The sequence below is a fragment of the Acomys russatus genome, chromosome 11 (genome assembly GCF_903995435.1).
Source record: "Acomys russatus chromosome 11, mAcoRus1.1, whole genome shotgun sequence".
NCBI lineage: Eukaryota > Metazoa > Chordata > Mammalia > Rodentia > Muridae > Acomys > Acomys russatus.
Window position 1 is genome coordinate 47,146,144 of NC_067147.1, and position 21,838 is coordinate 47,167,981.

General features: G+C 50.1%; 1 protein-coding gene across 1 annotated transcript in view; it reads left to right on the plus strand.

Annotated features, from left to right (window-relative positions):
* Positions 1 to 4,722: 4,722 nt before the first annotated feature.
* Ccdc6 (coiled-coil domain containing 6) overlaps positions 4,723 to 21,838 on the plus strand; it is a 93,130-nt gene continuing 76,014 nt past the window's right edge. Inside the window, exon 1 of the mRNA XM_051152497.1 lies at positions 4,723 to 5,041. Within this exon, the coding sequence (XP_051008454.1) occupies positions 4,760 to 5,041 (282 nt within the window). The 5' untranslated portion in view covers positions 4,723 to 4,759. The remainder of the gene's footprint in view (positions 5,042 to 21,838) is intronic.

The following is a 21,838-nucleotide window of genomic DNA, read 5'->3' on the forward strand; positions in this document are numbered from 1 at the left end:
TATCGTGGACTGCTTCAGACTGCTCTCCCTTAAGATGATTTGATCCAGGGGCTGGAGAGGTGGCTCAGAGGTTAAGAGCACTGATTGCTCCTCCAGAGGTCCTGAGTTCAATTCCCAGCAACCACATGGTGGCTCACAGACATCTCTAATGTGATCTGGTGCCCTCTTCTGGCCTGTAGGTGTACATGCAGGCAGAGCACTGTATACATAATAATAAATACATCTTTTTTAAAAAGATGATTTGATCCTTGTAAACCAATACTTCATGAAATAAGTGGTATCTTTGATAGCGTACTGTATGTGTGTGTGCCTCGGTGAACCACACAAACACAAAAGAGGGGTGGGGCGGGAGGTGCACCTCTCTGTTTTCTAGTGATCATCTCCTGCCCAGGTGGGATGCTGCGCATCCAAGGTGTTAACTTGCCAGAGGCAGAGCTAGTGAAAGGGCGTGCTGAAGAAAGCTAGTGAAGGTTGACTGCCTGGAGATAGGGGCAGGAAGGAGTGGCTATGTTTGCTTAGGGACAGGCTCTCAGGGGAGTTGACATTCGCAGCAAAATGTGGCGGGAACAGCCCTGGTGGCTCTGGGGTATGCCATTAATGTGCTGCCGGTGTAAATGCATCCCGGCCTAGTTACCTTGCTCTACTCCTGGTCTCAGCTCAATATTAACATGCCCTCCCCGTGGGCATTCATGCTGCATTCTTAGATACCAATAGAACAAAAGCTCTTTATCAGCTAATGTCCAAAGAGGAGACAACCGTTGAGTAGAAGACTTCACTAACTTACATGCGCTTCAGGCAATATGCACGCCATAGGCACTGTCATCCTTAAATCCCGCTGAGGTTCCAGCTCCAGGTTACACTTTGAACAATTTAAACCGACAGGAGACAGCACATCTGGCCACTGGGGCAGATGGGAGATTTACAAAGCAAAGGTATTGCCAGCATTATTTCTTCAGTACACTACGATTGCTTCCTCCCCCCCCCCCCCAGTAGTTGTTACGGGGTGGGGATGAGGATGGGGTAGGGTGGGGGATATGGGGCATGGGGGTGTCATCTTGCCCACTTGGCAGAATTATGCCCTTCCTGATAAGACCATAGGGGAATTAATGGCAGACCGAGCTTAAAGATAGCATGACCCTGTGCTGACCCCTCGAGCAGACCCTTTAGAGGTATGTACTTTGCTATGGGGATGGGCCTAATGGCTAGTAAGTCAGGGTTGGCTCCTTTTGTCGCAGGGATGGAGACTAAGTGGAGGTCAATCCTGGCGAACGAACAAACATTTACATCCTAGCCTGCTAAGTTTCCCTTATCTCTAACAGGCCAGGTCAGCATGTCACTTATCTCTGGGGTATTTTGGAGTCAATATGCTCCCTTTAGCTGAACACTGCTTGTGTGAACTTAGTGTCTCCTAAGTAAGTCCAGCTCTAAGTCTTTTATGGCATCAATTCTATCGATTTGGAATTCCTTCTATATCAGTAGTAGAGCAGCTGATTTTGTAGTGGTGGTGGTGGGGCGGGTGGGGGTGGGAGGTAGGAGGGCGGGGGTTGGGGGAAGCAATCTCAGCAATGTCTGGAGACATTTTTAGTTGGCTGCATGAGAGGTGTGCTGATAAGCAAAACAAATGTGAAATGTGCACTACTGTTTACTCCAACACCACCACCACCACCAAAAAACCTATCTAGCCCCAAGTGTTGCAGTATGTTGCAGTAGCCAATGTTCAGATTCTCCCTTCAAGGCCCAGGGGGCTAGACACTGGTTCTAAATAATGTGAACTACCTTGCATTAACCCATTGTCCCACAGGAGCGCATTCTACCTCTAGCTAGCCCACATTGCGTTCAGTCAAGTCTGTTTAAAACACTAACAGAGGGTTCCGAGAATCCACCAAATCTCTGAGAGAGTCTGAGTGAAGTCACACGGATCTGAGATCGACAGAACCAGTTATGCATGGTGATGTGTACATGGTTATTACAATGAAGTGACAAAGTTCTCCTATGAGTAATGCCACTATTTTTATGTCAGCATCGAGAATATTGAAGTTTTAAGGGTACCTGGCAAATTAAAATGCAAAAATGGCATTTGAGAAACAAAGGTTTAGGTGTCAGCCTCTCACACTCCAACTGCAAGGCACCTTCACCCACATGTTTTGTGACTTAGGCTCAGCGGGAAGCTGATTTCATTATTTTGCAATGGAGGTGCTAATCTTAATTTGCCTTTTTCTTCCTCCAGGGAACCCAGCCTACCATCTACGCTCGGATTCATTTCCCCCCGGAAAGCTGAGGAGTTTTATAATGATCCGATCTATTTTGTAGCTGGTGTTCCCATTGTAATGCTATTACAGAACCGGCGTCGTGACAAATCGTCTGTTTATGAGGGGAATCACTTCTACAAGGAGTAGAAAATTAGACATGCTTCTGTTTTGCAGTAACAATAAAAACCAGGACGGGAGTTGGGGGATCCTCCAATTTGCTCCCGTCTGTATCAGCAGGGAAGCGTTAGAAAATGAATTTTCTTCTAACATATCCCAAAGCCGGTTATTAACTACAAATACCATGTAAAAGTGCAGTACCCCCAAATCCTAACGAAGACCTAGACATTTCTCAAGCTTAGCCTGACGCGGGCCCTTTAAGAAAACCAGGCACTTCTAACTCCACCCCTCTGCCGACTGGAAGCCCACAGGTCGCCTTCCCAAGGCAGTTTGTTTTAGTGATAAACAGTAAAGAGCTAATTTGCACCCCCTCCACTCTGCCTAGAAGGAATGTTCCCCGAGGCTGTAAGCCCCCTAAAAGTAGCAGTCTGGAGATGGGGTGGGAAAGGAACAATAGAAACTTGTGAAGTATGGAAGCCACGCCCACCCCAGACTGCCCAGCACTGAATAAAGCGGAAAGAATGTAGTTAAATCCGAGTCCCCAACGTGCCCCCTTTACACCATCCATCTCACCCTGCTGGTCGGTTTTCCAGAAGCTTCCGGTAACTGAAGGAGCTGAGTGTCTCCTGTCCCAGTCCTTGGTAAACCAAGGAGCCAAGTAAACTTAAGCGACAAAGTTGCTCCCTCAGCAGAGGATTATTTACATTGGCGATTTACTTCTGTAGAGCAAAGCCAAAGCGCCCCACCCCACCCCCAGTTTTTAACTTTTATTGGTAAATTTTGCTACACCGACTGTGTTTAGAAGTCTCCTAACACTAAACTTAATACCTAGAAGTTTGGGGGAGGGGGTGGGCGCACTGCAGTTGGCATTTCTGAGTTGTTGACTAAAAGTAGCCATCTTGCTAAAGATGAGGTCAAGGTTTCACTCTTGGAAGGCTACGAGTTTATTGCAAGGTGAGGCTAGTGTCTTTTCAGCCTTAAAAGTAGGTTTTAAAGACGAGGGGAATGGGACTAGGAACCAGGAAAGCGATTTAAATCACACTAAGTGCTTTACCAAAACGCTCGGGCCAGTTGACAGCTAGAAAACACCTTTTAACGAACCCTCTCTCCCCCCCCCCCCCCGCATTTTGTTTCCACGAGTTTATTCTTCCGTTGACAAAACTTGGATAATAAACCCGTCTGGTCAGTTTCACTTTCCTTTTTTTTTAAACCAAGAAGTGAAAGCTGTTTTGTGTCAGCAGGGTGAAGTGTTTAGACCCTTCTCACCTGCTAGGCGAGTTTCCTCCTAGGAGGGAGGGGCCTAACAGTATTTGAGTTTGAATTTCTGATTCTTTGAAGTGGCTCTCTACACTAGTAATTACGGTTTTATTTCTTACCTCCTGGAGTTTTGTAGGAGTTGGTGAGCCGTAATAATGATTATACTGTTCCCTCGCCTAATCGTGGCTATTTGTTTAGCCCTGTGCCTGCAGTTACTTTGGAAAACTGGCACTTGAAATGTGTTTCAACCCTTCTGGAAAATGCTCCCGTTTCTCGACATCTTGGTTTCTTAATCAAATTTCGTGACCCGTGCAGAGTGTTTGCAAGAGGCAAAGAGGGAAAAAAAAGAAAGAAAAAGAAAAAAAAGAAAAAAAAGAAAAGAAAAAGGGGTGGAAGGGGTTGCGTCTGGTTTAAACAACTGGATGCAAAAAGGCCTTGTCTTCTCTGCAAAATTCTTTCTCAAGCAAGGCTAACCTGTGGCTGCCGGCCTGCTACCACACCCACACCCTCGGCCCACTGCAGGGGAACTTTCGGTCGCTAGCTCCAAACAAACGTCTGCATGGAAGGATCCACGCGCCCGGGCGCGGACCGAAGGTGCCAGGATACAGCTTGGCCTGAGGTGGGAGAGTGGAGTGGCCTAAGGAGCTCGGCTGCCCCTCCCACGTGTCCCGGCACCTGCGGGGCTGGCGCGGCGTGGAGTCCGCCTCTCTCCGGAAGAGGCGGTGCGGCAGTGGGCTGGGGCTTGGGACGCAGGGGGCCCCCGGGGCGGGAGCACGTGCGCGGGGAGGCGGCGCAGGCCCGAGCGTCCGTGTGCAGCTGCTAGCGGAGCGCGGGGCTGGGGCTTGCGGGGACGGCCCCGCGGAGCGCGCCAGGCCCCGGCGCTGCAGTACTGCCCGAGTCCGGGCGGGGTCTCTGTTCCCTGGCTGAGCAGCTCTCGCGGCCGCGGGAAGCGCCCTCTCTTTCTCCGCCGCCGCCGCCCCGCGTCTGCGCCCTGCCGCCCGCGCCGCGCTCTGAGCTCCCCGCTCCCCGCCGCGCGCCCGGCCCCGCGCCCACTCGCCGCGCGCCCACTCGCCCGCGCGCCCGGCCCTCCGCGCCCCGCTCCCCGCGCCCGGCTCCCTGAGCCCACTCGCCCCGCCATGGCGGACAGCGCGAGCGAGAGCGACACCGACGCGGCGGGCGGCGGCCCGGCAGCCATGCAGTCCTCCTGCTCCGCGACCTCGGGCGGCAGCGGCGGGGGCGGCGGCGGGAAGTCGGGGGGCATTGTCATCTCGCCGTTCCGCCTGGAGGAGCTCACCAACCGCCTGGCCTCGCTGCAGCAGGAGAACAAGGTGCTGAAGATCGAGCTGGAGACCTACAAACTCAAGTGCAAGGCGCTGCAGGAGGAGAACCGCGACCTGCGCAAAGCCAGCGTGACCATCGTGAGTGCACCCCGCGGACCAGGGGACCCCGAGTGCGCGCCCCCGTGCGGGGGCTGCGGGCCTGCGGGCACAGAGAGCCGGCCTTGGGGTCCATGAGAGCCCTCCCTCCCTTGGCGTGTTGGAGGTCCCTGGGGAGACTCCCCACGTCCTCTCGTCTGCCCGGGTGGAGGCCCCTCCGAGGCAGGGCTGGAGGCAGGCGGCGTGACTTGGGGGGGCGGGGTGGGACTTTCTCAGCCCTAGGCTGCCTGAAGGCTCCGAATCGGGGAACCCCCCCCCCCCACCCGAGTCCCCGTGAGTGGACGAAGCTGGGGTCTGTTTGGGGGTTAGTGAGAGAGGCGGGGTGTGCCACTGGGCTGGGCACCCAGTTGGCAGGAGGATGGCGCTTTGCTGGATCGCCGGCGCAGGGGGAGGGAGAGAGTGGCTCGGAATCCGGGAAGTGGAGTTTTCTGGCCAGGATGAGAGGGAAGGGCGGGCACTGAGGCTACACCAGCACTTCATTCGGAATCCCTGTCCCTTTGGGCCGGGAGGGTGGGCGGGTACAGAGTAGGGGGGAGTGTAGCGTCTGGCACAGGCTGGGACCGGGCCGGAACTGAAACGAGGATGGAGGGTGGCTGCCGGAGACTGCCTGGCTGAGCAAGGATGTACGTGCGTCTCCTTCATTGGTGGTGGAGTCTTAGGAGTACTTGCTTGTGAGCCTAGGTACTTGACGGGAACACAGGCCATCTGTTCTCTTTCTACCTGGCCCCTCGAGGCTCCCCTGGAAAGAGGTTAAGATTAGTCTAAGATCAGCCTCTTGGTGTAGCAGAGTGGAAAGGCCCCCGTAGCGGTGATGAGGCGAAACGTAACTAGAAAAAGTACGCGCTGTGCTCTCACCTTCCATCTCTGCCAACTCCACATCATTAACATGCAGAATCCCCCACAGACAACCCTATTCAGATCAAAACAGTTTCCCAGCCAGCAGCACTGAAGAAAATGTCAAGAAATCAAGGAGGATAAATTGCCAGAGGCGCTTGCATTGCAGCTGATTAGACGAACCCTTCCAATGGAGAAAAGAAATTCGGTGATGGGTCAAGGATCACATCCTGGAGACGAAAACGGGACAAATTTAAGCTGCCCTTGTGCCAAGAAAAAGTAAAGTGTGTGTTCGTTCTCGACCCCTGGTTTCTACATGGCCCTCCTTGGTTTATGTAGATAGCTGGTTTCCACCAGGGAGGCGGTGTGATTTGCAACCTAAATAGCAGTTGATTTTTGTTGAAAGGCATCTTGCACGCTCTTATCCGGTCCCGTTCAGTGGAACTGGACACTAATGCCTACAGCTTCAGGCAGCAAATTGCTGGACTGGCTTTTTGAAAGGGCAGCGATTTGTGGAGGTGGCCGCTAACAAGCCTTCGCACTCTCTCTCGCGCAGTCTCTCTCTCTCTCTCTCTCTCTCTCTCTCTCTCTCTCTCTCTCTCTATCTCTCTCTCTTTGTCTCTCTCTCTCGGCTAAGAGACGACTCCTGTGTGTAGGTTGTTTATTTCAAATAGGATATAAATGCAAACTATTTTAAAATGTGCTGTAAATGACAACTTTGGTCTCTTGCAGACCGGAAGTGGGGGAAGGGAACAAAACCTGTCTCTAGTCTCTCCTTCAGGAGCAGCAGGTCATTCTCCTGTGGAGGCAGGAGACACTGAGGGTCATCTGTTTGACCTGCTGACCTATAAATAGGTCTGTTCCTTGTACACAGACACATTGGCCTTGCAGGGACAAACATGTTCGTTTGTAGCACTCAAGACCAGAAGCCTCCTGAATACTTACTTGGTGGGGACAGTGTGTAAAGTGGTGCAAGCTTTGGGTTTTTAGCACTCACTCTCGGCTACAGTTCACGTCCAAGTCAGGTCCCTGCGTGAGTAAGTGTTTTGTAGACCTACCCACTAAGGTTGTTAAAAACTGTTCCAGCTGGCAGTTTGCAAGTATGGGGCAGAGCTCAAGTTGTTTTTTTTGTTTTGTTTTGTTTTGATCCCTAATGTATTCAGGGAGATGAAAGTGCATGTGGTCCACCTGGTTACCTCATTCTTGGCAGTGTGTAGTGAGCTAATTGTCAAGTGCAGGAGGAAGATGGGTGAAGCTTTTCACCTGGGGTGAAGACTTAAGGGCTGGCGGGGTCCCACCTCCGAATTGGCTTATGGACGCAGAACAGTTTATGGGGGTGTCAAGCTGTTCGCTTCCTGATAACCCTCCTGGAAAGGCTATGACCAGCCTAAGGCTAAGATAGTTTTAGTTTAGTTTTGCTTTTAATTTATTTTATGTATATGAGTGCTTAATCTACCTGCATGTACACCTGTAGGCCAGAAGAGGGCATCACATCCCAGTATAGATGGTTCTGAGCCATCATGTGGTTGCCGGGAATTGAACTCAGGACCTCTGGAAGAGGAGACAGTGCTCTTAACCACCCCCCCCCCCACACCCCCAGCCATTTCCTCAGCCCAACAAAGCTAAGATTAGTTAATCCAGGCCTCTGCTGTTTTCCACAGGTTTAGTTAATTTGGCAGTAGGAAGATGAGTAACATCCTATTTCTTGCTTTCTTGGTTCTCACTGAGTCTTCCAATTGTAACATTAACTTTCATGTCGAAGAACACTGAAGGTGATGAAGGCTGTAGTTGGACACTTTCCGGAAGGCATATTGACTTTCAGAAGGTGATGAAGGCTGTAGTTGGACACTTTCCGGAAGGCATATTGACTTTCAGATGCACCCTAGGGGAGAGAGACCCACTTAAAATATGTGTTTTATGCTGGGCCTGGTGGCACACGCCTTTAATCCCAGCACTCAGGAGGCAGAGGCAGGCGGATCACTGTGAATTCGAGGCCAGCCTGGTCTACAAAGTGAGTCTAGGACAGCCAAAACCACCACAGAGAAACCTTGTCTTGAAAAACAAAAAAAAAAAAAAAGCCTGTGTTTTATTACTTTACAGGAGGTTTAGATTTGCGGTAAAATCAGTGTAGTTTCTCCTCTCTGCTTTTTACAGCCTCAGTAGGCAAAGCTTCCTCCACCACCAGCGTCCTATGCACCAGCGTGGTGCATTTATTAGGAGTTGAGGGTTTATCATACACCCATAGCCTGTATTTTACATAGGGTCCACTCTTGCATATTCTATAGACTTGGACCAAGGTGTAAAGACATCAGTCACTGTAAGGGCGTGGCAAGGAAGAAGTCTGCCGCCGTGGAAATCCTTTGCCCTCTTTTTTTTTTTTCTTCCACCAGTAAGACCTAGGAACTGCGGGGCCCTTTCTCAGGATGTCAAATGTTGGGTGTGGAAATAGAGTGTAGAGTGAACTGAGGGATCCTCCATGCTCTTTGTTTTGCGCGTGCGTGCGTGCAACTATGGAGGCCTGACATTGTCTTCCTTGATTGTCTCCGTTACACATCGAGGCAGGGTCTCCTTCACCTGAGCCCACAGCCTGCAGAGTAGGTTAGTGGAGCTAGGCAGCTTGCTCAGGGGCCCCTCTGTCTCCACCTCCTGAAGACTGTGATTACAGACTGGTTGCTAGGTCCATCCAGTTTTGATGGCTTTAATTTGGGATCTGGGAATCAGAATCCAGTCCTGAGGCTCCTACATCGGGTGTCTTATCCACTGACCCTCTACAATATTTATCTTTGGCTTTGTATTCTTAGTGCAACCGTTTATCTCTAGCTGTTGAAGGACATCTTAGTTGCTTGTGAGTTCTGGCTGTTGGGAGTATGTCTGCCTTAAAACGCTCACATCCATTTGTCTAGACAAAAGATTTCAGCCCATTTGGGTAAATACCCAGGATTAGAGTTGCCGGGTTATGTGGTAATTGCGTGTTTACTTTTGTGAGAAATTGCCAAACCGTGTTCCAAAGTGCCCCAGAAAAGTTTTCCTTCTTAGCAGTAATAAGTGAAGTTTGGGGCGCTCTCCACACATCGAATGTAGTCCTGCTGCATCCTGGATTCTGGTCTTTGCCACAGGTGTGTAGCGGTACCACACAGTTGGACCTCTTCCCCACCCCCAACCCCCCCTCAGTCAGGTTCAAGGCAGAGAGAAGCTCCAACCAGTGAGCTTTCCTCTCTTCTGGTGTTAAACGGCTCACGCCTACTGCGGTTCCCATTTTAAGAAGGGCGGATCCTCTGCTGTTTCCTCAGCATCTGTGTAGCACAAGGTAGCCATCGCCTGTGGGGAGGATGACCTGTGACAGGCCTCTTGTCTAGGATTGTACATCATGTGGGGGGAGGAGTCAGAGTTAGTCTTCAGTGTAATTTATCTGGGGCTTAGAGTGGGACCAGAGTGTTCTGAGTGATTATCCAATTTTACCTGTTAAATCAGCAGTGGACCCAGGCTACTGATTATTGATGACTCACTCACTCACTCTCTTTCTTTCTTTCTTTCTTTTTTTCTTTCTTTCTTTCGGGAAAATAAACCTAAACCAAGTGCTTAGTCACTCCTTGGAATAGTGTTTAGGTGTCAGTCTGGCGAATCCTGGGAGAGTGTGATTTCCCGCTGTCTGACTCAGGGCCTGAGGGTGGTCCAGGGATGGATGGTCCCCGTGCAGGTGTGGGAGTACAATCATGGGCAGTCCCTATGGGATTGCAGAATTCTCAGCCAGCTGCTGGTGTTACATGTGTGAGCAGTGTTGAGCTGCCTCCTCCGGGTGTCTGTTTTCGAGACGGGCTCAGATAATTTCAGTATGCTTTTGTTTGGAAATAAAGGCCTGTAATCAGTCACTAGGACTCAAGTCTTTTCTGATTATAAAACAATTCCCTTCTTTATAAAAGCTTAGGTCAGTACAGATGTAAAAAGTTTCTCTTTTTTTCCCTTTGTTTTTCAAGATTTTTTTTTTACTTGATGTGTTTGCCTATATGTATAGATGTACACTGCATGCGTGCTGTACCCTGAGAGGCCAGAAGAGGGTGCTGGATCTTTTGAGAGATGGATAGGAGTGGCCATAGGGACGATGAGCACTGAACTAAAGTCCTTTGGAAGAGCAGCCAGTGCTCTTGACCTCGGATTTAAGTCCAATACAAAGGTGTTTTTGAAGTTGTAGCTAAAAACAGTGGCACAAGGGACATGTTTAGAAACCCTGCCGATGTGCTGCCCGTCAACAGTGGTATCCCTGCCCAGTGAAGGACATTCCTATACATAGTTTGTTGTATGTATTTGGGATTCTTTACTGTGCAGCCTTAGATATAATTTTCCATTTTTAAGACGAGTTTAGCAGGCCAATCCATGTGGCCCCTGGAAAAGGGTGGAGTGTTTCTCTCCCTCCCTTTCTCTCTCTCTCTCTCTCTCTCTCTCTCTCTCTCTCTCTCTCTCTGTGTGTGTGTGTGTAGAAAAAAACATTTTTTTTAAAAGGTTCTTAGGGAAGCACAAACCTTAATACAATTCTGAGGGAAATGAGAACACAGCATTAGACCCATCTTGCACACTCCTCTTAAAGAGGCTGCCCTTGGGTATTCTGCATTGCATGTTTGTTTTTTACATCTGTGAGTGCCTTCTGGGTGTCTCCTACAAAGCACCCCAACTCTGAAGGCGGTCACCATAGTATTTTGGAGTCCTCTTGTTATCTATTTGCTAGAACTGGGGGTAGGGTGGGGGGAGTGATGGGGCAAGGTCTACAGGCTTAGGTTGATGGGGACTGCTGTTCAATACTAGAGAAACCAGTCTTTTTTGGTTTTTTGAGACAGGGTTTCTCTGTGTATCCTTGGCTGACCTAAACTCACTTTGTAGACCAGGCTGCCCTTGAACTCACAGTGATCCGCCTGCCTCTGCCTCCCAAGGGCTGGGATTACAGATGTGCGCCACGGCGTGCCTGACACTTTTTTTTTTAAAGATTTATTTATTATTATGTATTCAGTGCTCTGCCTGCATGTACACCTGCAGGCCAGAAGGAGTCATCAGATGGTTGTGAGCCACCATGTGGTTGCTGGGAATTGAACTCAGGACCTTTGGAGGAGCAGTCAGCGCCCTTAACCTCTGAGCCATCTCTCCAGCCCGACAAACCAGTCTTAAGCAAACACCAGAGCTTCTTAAACTTCATTTGTTTTCTCTCTCTAGCCAAGTCAGCCTCCCTTTGGCCGCCCCAGCTGTGTGACTGACCCTGCTTGCTACTCAGTGGTGCTCTTCTCCTGATCTCCTGGCTTATGTGCATTCTTTGAGCCCACACGAGCCTGAACTGAGTTCCCCGGGTCCTCTCTGGCTGGGGTGTACCCCTGCCCTGCCTTGCTCTTCCCTACTCCACCCTCCCTTTTCCAGGGTGAATTCTAGTAGCCTGAGCTATCTTCCCCAGCCCATGTGTCCTGGCAGTGATGCTTTGTGAGCTGTAATTGGGTAGTCTCAGAACCCATCTGCCACCACCCTCATCATCTTCAGGAGCTGTGGGTCTTTGTATGGGGGTCAGACTCTTCTTGGTCAGTGTTTTTCAATGTCTGGCATCCAGGAGGCACATGAGGGTTGGTGACTTGGCTCAGGGGGTGCTCTGTTTATGTTGGTCACCTGCAGTTTGCAAAAGTTCATAGGCCACTCCTGCCATTACAGCAAACCTGGTCCGGGTAGAAGAACAGGTAGATGGTGGATACACTGTATATTATGGGGACTCACTTCTAGGTGCACCCTAAGCTCTGGCCTCCACCTGCTAGGTTACCTTGTAACGTCAACCTGCATGTTGCCGCTACATTGCATTCCCAAGGGGACAAAGTGTCTCAAGAAGGGCTAGGACAGAAGCATTTGTTGCCCATCTCATTTGCTGCCTTGGGGGTGTTGATGGTGACAGATCATTCCAGATAATTCCTGTGCCTTCTTTTATATTAAAGGTGCCAATACTGCCTCTGGAAAACACCTATAAGTCATCATAGGGCGACGAGATCGGGCAGATACAGGGGTCCTGGGTCTTTGATTGAGGATGGGTGTGGGAACAGGGACAGGAGGCTTGAGGCCGGGGCTGTCCATCACCAGAGATGCTCTGAGTGGAGGTAGGGTGTCTCTGTAGTCTGTGGGTCCATTCTTTGCGCTCTGCTCCCCGTGAAGTCATGCCTTGCGCACGTAACCACGCTTGCACCCGGCAGTCCTAATGCTTGTGTTTAAAATGCAGCAAGGCTGAGGGAGGAGGACTAAGCCATCTTTCTTGTCCTTTGGCGTAATTTTTTTCCCCCTCAGTGGGGAGGTATTGCATTTTCTCTTCAATCACAGCGCCAGTTGCTTTTAGGTGTATTGAGTTATTGTCAAATAAGCAGAGTAAATGCTCACAGGTTCTGTGTGTTCCTGACAGGAAGGGATGCTCTAGAAAACTCTTGGAATAGAAGCTTGCAGACTCTTCTTGCCTTCCATAGATTGTGTGTGTGTGTGTGTGTGTGTGTGTGTGTGTGTGTGTGTGTGTCATGGTTGTCAGATTGCAGTGTGAACTTTATCCCCAGACCCATGTTGTTGAATAGCAAACACCACTTTACTTCTCTCAGGGATAAGAATACCGAAAAATCAGGGCACAGGTTCCACAGTGTGACACCTAACGGTTATTCGGAATCACTGTTCCCTTCATGTCTCTAGGTCTAGAGTGGAGTGCATTTTATTCCATAGCAAGTTAGTTTAATCAGCATATGTTCAGTGTACACATGGGTGGATTTCATAAGGACATCTCTATTCGGGTATGTTGTGTGCTTGGGCCACACCCTCTTCCGCACGACCTGACCCCCCATGTAGGGTGTGTTTCAGTGCTTGAAAGTCATGGTGCTTTCCTTCTTTGATGGCTGGAAATGAATCCTTCTACCCTGTATCTCTCCATTCCTCAGAAAGGCACAAGATGTATCAGGTAGTAAATATAGCGTTAAGGAGGCAGGAGGCAGTCTCCAGTTCCTGCACCCGATCTCCTGTGTACCCAGGTACTGAGAAATATCTGGAGGGAATTTGGGGGCTCTGCTGATGCCCAGTGAAGACCACATCTGACTTCATCCACTTAGCCCTGGGTGGGCATTGGAGGCAGTTGAATGCAGACAGAATTAGGGGTTCATTTTCACCTCTGTCCCAGAGAGCCTGCCTGATCTCCAGTACACACGTACACACACACGCGCACACACACCGTGCAAGAGAGAAAAGAAGCCATTGTGTATTGCTTCAGAGTTTCTGGACCAGGGCACATCTCCCTTTGGCCTTCTGAGCTGAAGTTTTATCTGTCTTCATTAGGACAGCATGGTGTCCCAAGCCTGTCACAGCTTCATTAGCTTGTAGTGTATCTTGTAAGGGCAGACCTCGCCCATCTGTGCTGAGGGGACATCTCCGAGCCCTTTTGTTTGTTTTTAATTTTCATTTTTGTTTGGTGATAGGTGAAATGTCACGGATGTTTAAGCCCTGCGGATTTGTGTCTGTCAGCACAGCAGGCAGTACCTAGTCGGTTCTCTGTGATCCCGTTGAACCCACAGGCCCACCCGCCTTCCTTTTGTGGAATGCTGTTGGAGGGACCAGACTTCCAAAAGTGTTTTTAACCAGAGCTGTGGGAAAACAGAAGACAACTTAAGGTGTAGTTAGTTGTGGTGTGGGGGGGCGTGGAGGAGGTGAGGGGTGCGATTTTTCTGGGCAGGTTTAAATCCCAGCTGGTTAAAAGCCCAATGGGTGGTGGGTGGGGCTAATCTTCCACACAGATCAGTCCAGCCCCTCCCTGACCCCCCAGGAGGCCAGGTGTGCCTGCAGCATGCTCAGTTTAGTATCTACCAGGGAATCTCAGGGCACGGGGAATCCAAGGAGGCCATGCTCAGTGGGGGGCCGGGGAGTGGAGGTGGGGTGTCCTTACCGACCTACAGACTTAGGTCACCGTTCAAAAGGGCTTTCCAAAGAAGGAAAGAGGAAACGAAAGAACAAAGGCAGTGGCTTATGGGCATGCTTCTTCAGCTTAGAAACCTACTTGCCTGAGTGGAATTTCCCATGTGGGGAACGGTTTGGATCTTTTGCGGCATAGGCCTTGAAAAGGTTAAATGAGAGGGCCTGAGCGCTGGGTGTTCAGTGTAGAAGTAGTTCCTTGTCCCGAAACACCAAAAAACAAACAAACAAACAAACAAACAAAAAACAAAAATCTTGTGTTCCTATGGAGGTTTTTGTGAGGAAGATGGTTCCTCATTTGCCGAGCCTACATTCATCGACAGTCCACACACTGCCTGTCTTCTGGCCCCAGAGGGGTCAGGGTGATGAGTCGGCCAGATGCTTCGTAGTGTCTTTATTAGCAGGGGGCGTAAAACAGATCCCTGGGGACCACTGTGAAGGCCCGTGTCTCCTGGAAAGAACACGAACTCTCATACGCCTCTTTGAACCTCGAAGGCAAGGAGCTAAGTCACAGAAGCCATGTCAGATCCCGGACTGGCCAGTGCCTTTTTCTTAGTACTACATTCGCAGCGTGCGCTCTGCTGCCTTGACCAGGTGGCAGTGTAACACTCAGGTGCATTCAGAGTGATGTGTAGTGTCCCCAGCATTCACAACCAGACGCTACGCTCTGTGGTGTCCCCACTTGCCCTGCCTTGTGATCTCTTATCAGTTGTCACTTTTAATAATCATTGCATTATTTATTCATGTTATTTATCTGTGGAGTGCTGGGTGGAAACCATGGGCTTCGGTGTATGAGGCAAGGACTCTGCCACTTGGTGACAAACTCAACTCCATGTTTACTGATTGACTCTGTGTGTGTGTGTGTGTGTGTGTGTGTGTGTGTGTGTGTGTGTTCATGTTCCTGTGTGGGAATTTGCATACATGCCTGTATGTGGGGGCAGAGGTGAATGTTGGGGGCGGGGGAGTCTTTCTCTCCACTTGACCTGGAGCTCACCAGTTGGGAGACTGATGCCATCCCCCAGGGCTCCTCTTCTGCATACCCAGCCAGCTCTGGGGTAACATGCAAGTGCTCTCGCCTGTGGTTTACATGGTGGCGGCTGTGCTGCTGAGCTTTATGTCAGCTTGACGCAGGTGAGAGTCAGGAACTTCAGTTGAGACAGATTGGCCTATGAAGTGGGCAAGCCTGGGGTGTATTTTCTTGATCATTGTGGGAGGGCACAGCTCACTATGAGCAGTGCCACTGCTGGGCAGGTGGTCCTGGGAGCTACAGGAAAGTGGGTGGGGTAAGCCATGGGGATGAGTAGCACCCTGAAAGCAGCACTTCTCCATGGTCCTTGCAGCAGCTCCTACCTCTGGGTGCCTGTCTTAAGTTCTTTCCTGACTTCTTGGGATGATGATGATGGATTACACACTGCAAGGAAGTAAGCCTTCTTTTTTCACACTGCTCATGGTGTCTTATCCCAGCAATAGAAACAACCCTAACGTCGGAGACACTGCAGCTCTAAACTTAGGCCCTTAAACCAACTAAGGCACGTGCTTTGCCAACTGATGATCTCTGTTTAGGTTTTCTTTTTCTTTTCTTTCTTGATTTCTTTTTCTTTAAAGACAGACTCTGATCTGCTTAAGCATTTAGCTGTTTTGTTAATGTCTTGGAAGTGAAGTTACAGTGTGGTTGATCTCTTGCTCTTTTGTTTTGTTTTGTTTTTGGGTTTTTAAGACAGGGTTTCTTTGTGTGTATCCCTGGCTGTCCTGGACTCACTTTGTAGACCAGGCGGACCTTGAGCTCACAGGGATTCACCTGCCTCTGCCTCCTGAGTGCTGGGATTAAAGGCATGCACCACCATGCCCGGCTCTAACATAAATAAGTTTGTATTGCCTGCCTTTTGCCCTGCATCTGTTTTTCCTTGACTGTGTAACAACCGTGCCCAGTGCCCTGGCCCTGTGCTCGGCGCCAATGCCCTAACTGGAATGGGCACCTAGGGAGAGAAGGAACTCAGGTCGTTTGCTTTTTTTTTTTGAAATGTGGATTCATTAATATTAAAATGATTTTCTGAGCCGCAGTTTTGAGCGAACTCTCACTTGAAAGGTGACAATGAAAACTATAGAATTCTTGCCAACATTTTTCTACCTTAATGTCTTTTTAATGTTTGTGAGTTTAAATGTATGTATACCGTGTGTGTGTGTGTGTGTGTGTGTGTGTGTGTGTGTGTGTGTGTTTCATGATGGGCAAGTATAGGTTAGAGGACAACTTTAGGGAGTCTGTACTTTTCTTCCACCGTGTGCACCATGTGGGGGAACCAGGTATAAAACTTAGGTCAGCAGGCCTGGCAGTAAGCACCTTTACCCATGAACCATCTCTTGGGTACCACAGCTACACATTATGTCCTCGCTGTGATCCTGTGGACCAGTACCCCTCATATCCTTTGTTATGAACCTAGAAACAGGTGAACTGAGGTCTCATTATTTGGGGGGGTCGAGACGGGGACATGTCATGATTTTCAGACGAGGCCAGGACTTGAACTTGGGTCCGGCTTCAAACCTAAAGCACAAGGTAGGATCCAGCAAGAGGGTGGCACATTAGGTGAGGGGCGGTTTTGCCTTCATCTGGTTGTAGGCGTTTGCTCTTGGTTTGCACACAGATCTGTTAATTGACTCAGGTCGTCAGGGCAGCCTCATCCACAGCGAATTCCCCAGGATGCTGAGCCTAGGGAAGCATTGCCAGGGCAACAGACTCTGGGGAAAACAGTCACGGCAGAGAGGGTGTCTGCAGTGTCTGAGGCTTGCCCTGCTGTCTTTCTGCCACACCCACCATCCAGTACCGCACCCGGGTACACCATGGTTACTTCACTCCCTCACCATGTCATCTGGTCCCATCCCAGGCTGGAGTCAGTGTCTAATTCTTTATGTTACAGCCTCTGTTTAAAAATAGCCTGAGGAGCACAGGACAAGCGCCCCCCCCCAATCTCCTTCCCCCCAAAAAAGCCGAGTGCCTGCTGCATGTCAAAGAACTGTGCCTTCATGTATCACTCAGGAGAAACTGTTAGGGAAGTGTGGGTGGCTGGCCTGGTGTAACATGCGAGTGAGGTCTGTAGTCAGAGGGCTTGACCCAGAGCAGGGGTTCACAGCTTTCCTAGTGCTGCGAGCCTTTAATACAGTTCCTCATGTTGTGGTGACCCCACCCCACCCCCCCACCATAAAATTATGTCATTGCTACTTCTACTTCATAGTAGTAATTTTGCTACTGTTAGAAACCATCATGTAGAGATATCTGATACACAGGATATCTGACATCTGACCCTCTCCAAGGGGTCGAGACCCGCAGGTTGAGAACCATTGATCAAGGAGGAGGGCAGGTTTTTCCGCCAAGACACGAAGGAGAAGCTGAATTTAACGGAGAAGAACAGGGGTGGGAGGCTGGTCGGTGCATCTGGGTGGGCTCTGCCCTGGCCTCCTGTGAAGAGGTGAGGGGAGAGGGCAGGTAAAACCATCAGGGCATCCTGCCTTTTAGATACTCGGCATGACTGCCTGTGACACTTTTTTGTTTGTTTGTTTGTTTGGTTGGTTTTTCGAGACAGGGTTTCTCTGTGTAGCCTTGGCTGTGCTGGAGTTGCTTTGTAGACCAGGCTGTCCTCAAACTCCCAGTGATCCGCCTGTCTCTGCCTCCCAAGTGCTGGGATTAAAGGCCTGCACCACCACCGCCCAGCGACACTCAATTTGTTTGTTTTCTGTGTGAGGACAGGTTTTTGGTTTTTTGTTTTGTTTTGTTTTTTCCCACCACTGGAAAATGATCTGTCTCCTTCCTCATTATGCCACCAGGCGCATATTGCCATCTTGCTTGGGCTGGGTCACTTCTCACCATACAAGTAAAAAGTCTCCCAGTCACCTCAAAGACTGCAGTGCATGCTGGGACAGGACCTGGCACAGCGACCTGTTCGTGAAGACCGAGCTCTTGTGAAGAACTGGTTTTGCTTCCCAGCTGTTCAGCACCCGTGTGTGGGGGCTTATTTTGGGCAGTATCCGTGTTTATGCTGTGCAAACTTTTCAGCGGAGTACAGTAGAGTTACTGTGAGGTGCCCAGACTTCCTACAGGCGGATTGGACGGTGTGGTGAATTTAGAAAGGCATTCAGTGGCATTTAGTGGCATTTAGTGCTCGGTTCAGGATAGCAGCTATCGGCAGCACCCCGATGTTTGTATGTTCTGACCCATCAGATCCCCCAGAGATCTTTCTCATGCCTCTCAGTGCACACTGGCTTTATGTCCAGACTTCACAGCCTTGGTGGGATTACACTTAAGTGTTTGTGTGGCTGGCTTCCCTGAATCCCTCCTACTGTAGTTATTGGTGTTCAGCAGCTTTTGTGCTGGGCATTTCTTATTGCTGGAGGATCTCTCACTCCGTGTGGACCTATTAGGCGTCTGTTTTAGTTTCTGCCTTTTGGATTCTGAGAGCCCTGCACCCTCCATGTGTCTCCCCTACCCCCACCCCCACCCCCACCCTGTCACTGTGGAATTTAAGAGATCAGTCATCCCAGCCCACCCCACCCCACTCTGCAGTTGCTTAGAGTACATTTCCAAAACAACCCTGCTCTAGCTAATCCTCCAAAGATGACTAGAAAAAAATGATACTCTGAAAGCTGGGAGATGAGCGATGATACCTAGATGCCGGACACCTCGGCCTGGGGAGTGCCTCACCTCTGCTCGGGGCGCATGCTTTTCTGGCACCAGGGGGTTGAGATGCTTGGGAACTTGACCATTGTCTGGGGGCGTCATAAGCCAGGCTTGCACTACCCCCGTGAGGCTGTGCTGTCACCGGAATGCCGGGGCAAGCCTGCTTTCCAAGCACTCCGGTCCCTTTCCATCCCCGGGATTGAAGAGCTTTTTCTATCCTTTCTGGAAAATAAAGTCAACATGTACCTTCTGACGTTAGCACTGTGGAGAGACAGGGCCGTCCTGCTCGGCTTCTCTGGTTGTGTGTGTGTGTATGTGTGTTGGTGTGTGTGTGTCGGTGTGTGTGTGTCTTTTGACCCTCTTCCGGGCTTCCAGAAGGTGACCTTTGGTGGGTACCACCCTAGTGCAACTTCTGTGTAGGTGCTGGTGTAAAGAACAGAAACCAAAACATAAAGTTTTGCACCAGGGCAGGCATGGGTGGGGATTGCGGCTTGCAGAGCGGTTGGAGGAATGCGCAGGCAGACCTGGAAAGACAGCTCAGGAGCATGAGCCGGGGCAGGGCCTGGTAGACAGAAATCGGCTGTGTTTTCACAAGAGCCAACTCATGTGCCCTCTTTTCCTCTCTGTTGCCTCAGTCTCCCTAGTCTGAGTAGGGTCCTGGGGACTTCAGAAGGACACAGTGTTGTTGCAGGATTTATGCTCACATTGTGAGCCCCGAGATTGTGTTATTTACTGGAAAAACCTGTTTTGTTTTTTTTAGTTGTGGTGTGGCTCAGCCCTAGCACACACCTTTTAATCTATGAGCTTTCTGCTTGAATATTGTAAACAGGATTAAATAGTCAACCATAGGTCAAGAGGCAGAGCAAGCAACTAGTTGACAGGAAGTGAACATTGGATTATTAAGAAAAAGCCATAGAGAGGAGGAAGAAGAGGAGGTCGGAGGGTCAGACAGGAAGTAGGAAGGAGGGACATTCAGTTTGAAGGGGGTTTGAGAGGGAGAGGAAGCACTCCCTCTGGGAGGACGGCCAGGTAGGTGGTTTCTCTGCCTCTGAGCTTGCAGGCTTCCATTCCAGCATTTACCAAGTGTTTATTGGTAAAAATCAAATGTTTGAGATTTTGTTACAAGCAACAACAGAACACTTGAGCTTTGGGGATGGTGAGAGGGCAAAGAAGCAACACCTTTCAGCTGGTGTGGTGGTGCACACCTTTGATCCCAGCACTCAGGAGTCAGAGGCAGGAGGATGTCTATGAGTTCAAGGCCAGCCTGGTCTACAGAGTCCAGGACAGCCAAGGCTACACAGAGAAACCCTGTCTTGAAAAACCAAGCAAATAAATAAATGAATGAATGAAAGAAAGACCCTTTTGTTTCTGTCCTCCCCAGTTCAGCCTCCTGCTGAACAAAGAGAGGTGCACTAGTCACTACCATTGGTTCCTTGCTTGGTTCCGACTTGGCCTTGAGTTTTGGATTGCTGGGTGGTAGGAAAACGAAAGTGGGCTTCTTGACAGTGGGTGGTTCCTGTGAGTGCAGAGCTTTCTCCAGGCCTCCCAAGTCCCCTGTGGCTTCGAGTACCTTTTGTTCATTGTTTCCGGTTCTATTTGCTGTCACTTTGAGTTTTCTGGTAAGCTCTGCCAGTAAGTCCTCTGTTCTTGGGGTTTTGTGGGTAAAGGACTTAGGTTATGGATGCTCTCGGGACCTGCTTGTGGCACTTGCATTTCCTTTTTCCAGTGGTTGCGACTTTGCCTGTTTTCTTCCTCTCCCTCTCTTCTGGGCATGGAGGCAGCCCAAGCCAGTGAGCTTCCCCTGCTGGGTTCTGGAGGCTTCCAAGGGCTTCAGCGGTGGTTGCTCTTGTCCTTGCTTTGTCTGTTTTGCCCATGCGCTGTCGGCCGCCTCTTTTCCACTTGTAGCTTTCACTGTAGGCGTCAGGTATGTCTATTTCAGCCACATGTGATGTGTGTGCTGCTCCCCTCCCCCCATGGTTCTCCTTTTGTCCTGAGGATGAATCTGCTTCTTGGCCATTGGGAAGGCACCCTGTTAGGATCTCAATTTTCTCCTCAGGGTGCCGAGGTGTATTTTGGGAGATTTTTGGCCAACAGGTGAGTGGCTTGGCCCCTGAGTTCTGAAAGCCCTTTCCAAGGGGGATATCTTAGGAAGGGCAGGCTTTGGGACTCTGATGACCTTTGGTTCTGAGGCCCTCCATAGATAGAGGATGCAAAGAGAAACGGAGCAACCAGTGTGTTCTGTTTAGATCGGGCCTTGAAACAAAACTGTGGGACACTGTTGGCTGCAGCTTTGGAGACCGAAGAACTAACATGGAGGGAGACGTTTTGTGGCCAGAGCTATTGAGCTGTTTGTTGTGGGCATGGGGTTTGGCAGCCAGGCTTTTGGGTGGAGCCTTTGTTCCTAAGCATCCTTTTACATTTCTGGGACTGCCTGCCACTGAAGAAGTATGAAAGGCCTCATATGTGCTAAGAACATTAAAAAAAAAAAAAAAAAAGGATTTGTTGCTAATACTTTTGAAATGAGTCCAGATGCTTGCCCTATAGGTCAGACAGCTGCTTGAGTTTTTAGGGAGTGAATCCTTATAGATAAATAGTTCTTAAACCTTCTGTTCTTTAAACATGCTTGTAAAAGCGTTGCTGTCTCCTGACCTTCCTGCTTAGCTTATATGGATGATGAAATGCCTGTTTATTTAACTGGCTAGTTTTTGGACACCTGGGGAGTGTTAGCAGTAAGCTCGACTTGGAAGCGAGTCAGGGAATGAGTAAGAGGCAGGTGCCCCACCCGTTCAAGGCCCAGGGGGACCTTGTAACTTTAAGTGAAGATGGCGCTAGGCTGTCAGAGGAACAGGTAGGAACAATGTGACTACCAGGGTGAGACAGGATGGTATTTTCATTCGAGATCTGCAGCAAGCATGAGGTCCTGGGAATCAGCCATCCAAATGATGGGGGTGTGGTGAAGCCGGAAGCCGGGCGGGGAGGCAGCCCTGGGATTTCAGGGCCAGTATTCCCACGCTTTCTCTGAAGGATGCAGGAGGCAGCTGGTGTTTTTGGAGCCTGTGAGCTTCTGTCACCCAGAAGAAGATTGGGTCCACACTGGGGAGCCCGGGCAGGAAAGAGAGGAACACCCTGCACTCGCCCTCTCATCTTCTGTTGTTACTGTTGACTCACATCGGCGGTGTGCGGGTGTGGTGCAGGTGTGGGAGCTAGTTAACTGCCACCTACAGACCACCCCTGCCTTTCGACCCAAGAACCATCCTTGGGCTTCTTGCCTCAGACCTTATGAAATGAAGAGAAGACGGGTTGGTTGTGTTTGCCCTGGATGTTTTGCAGAC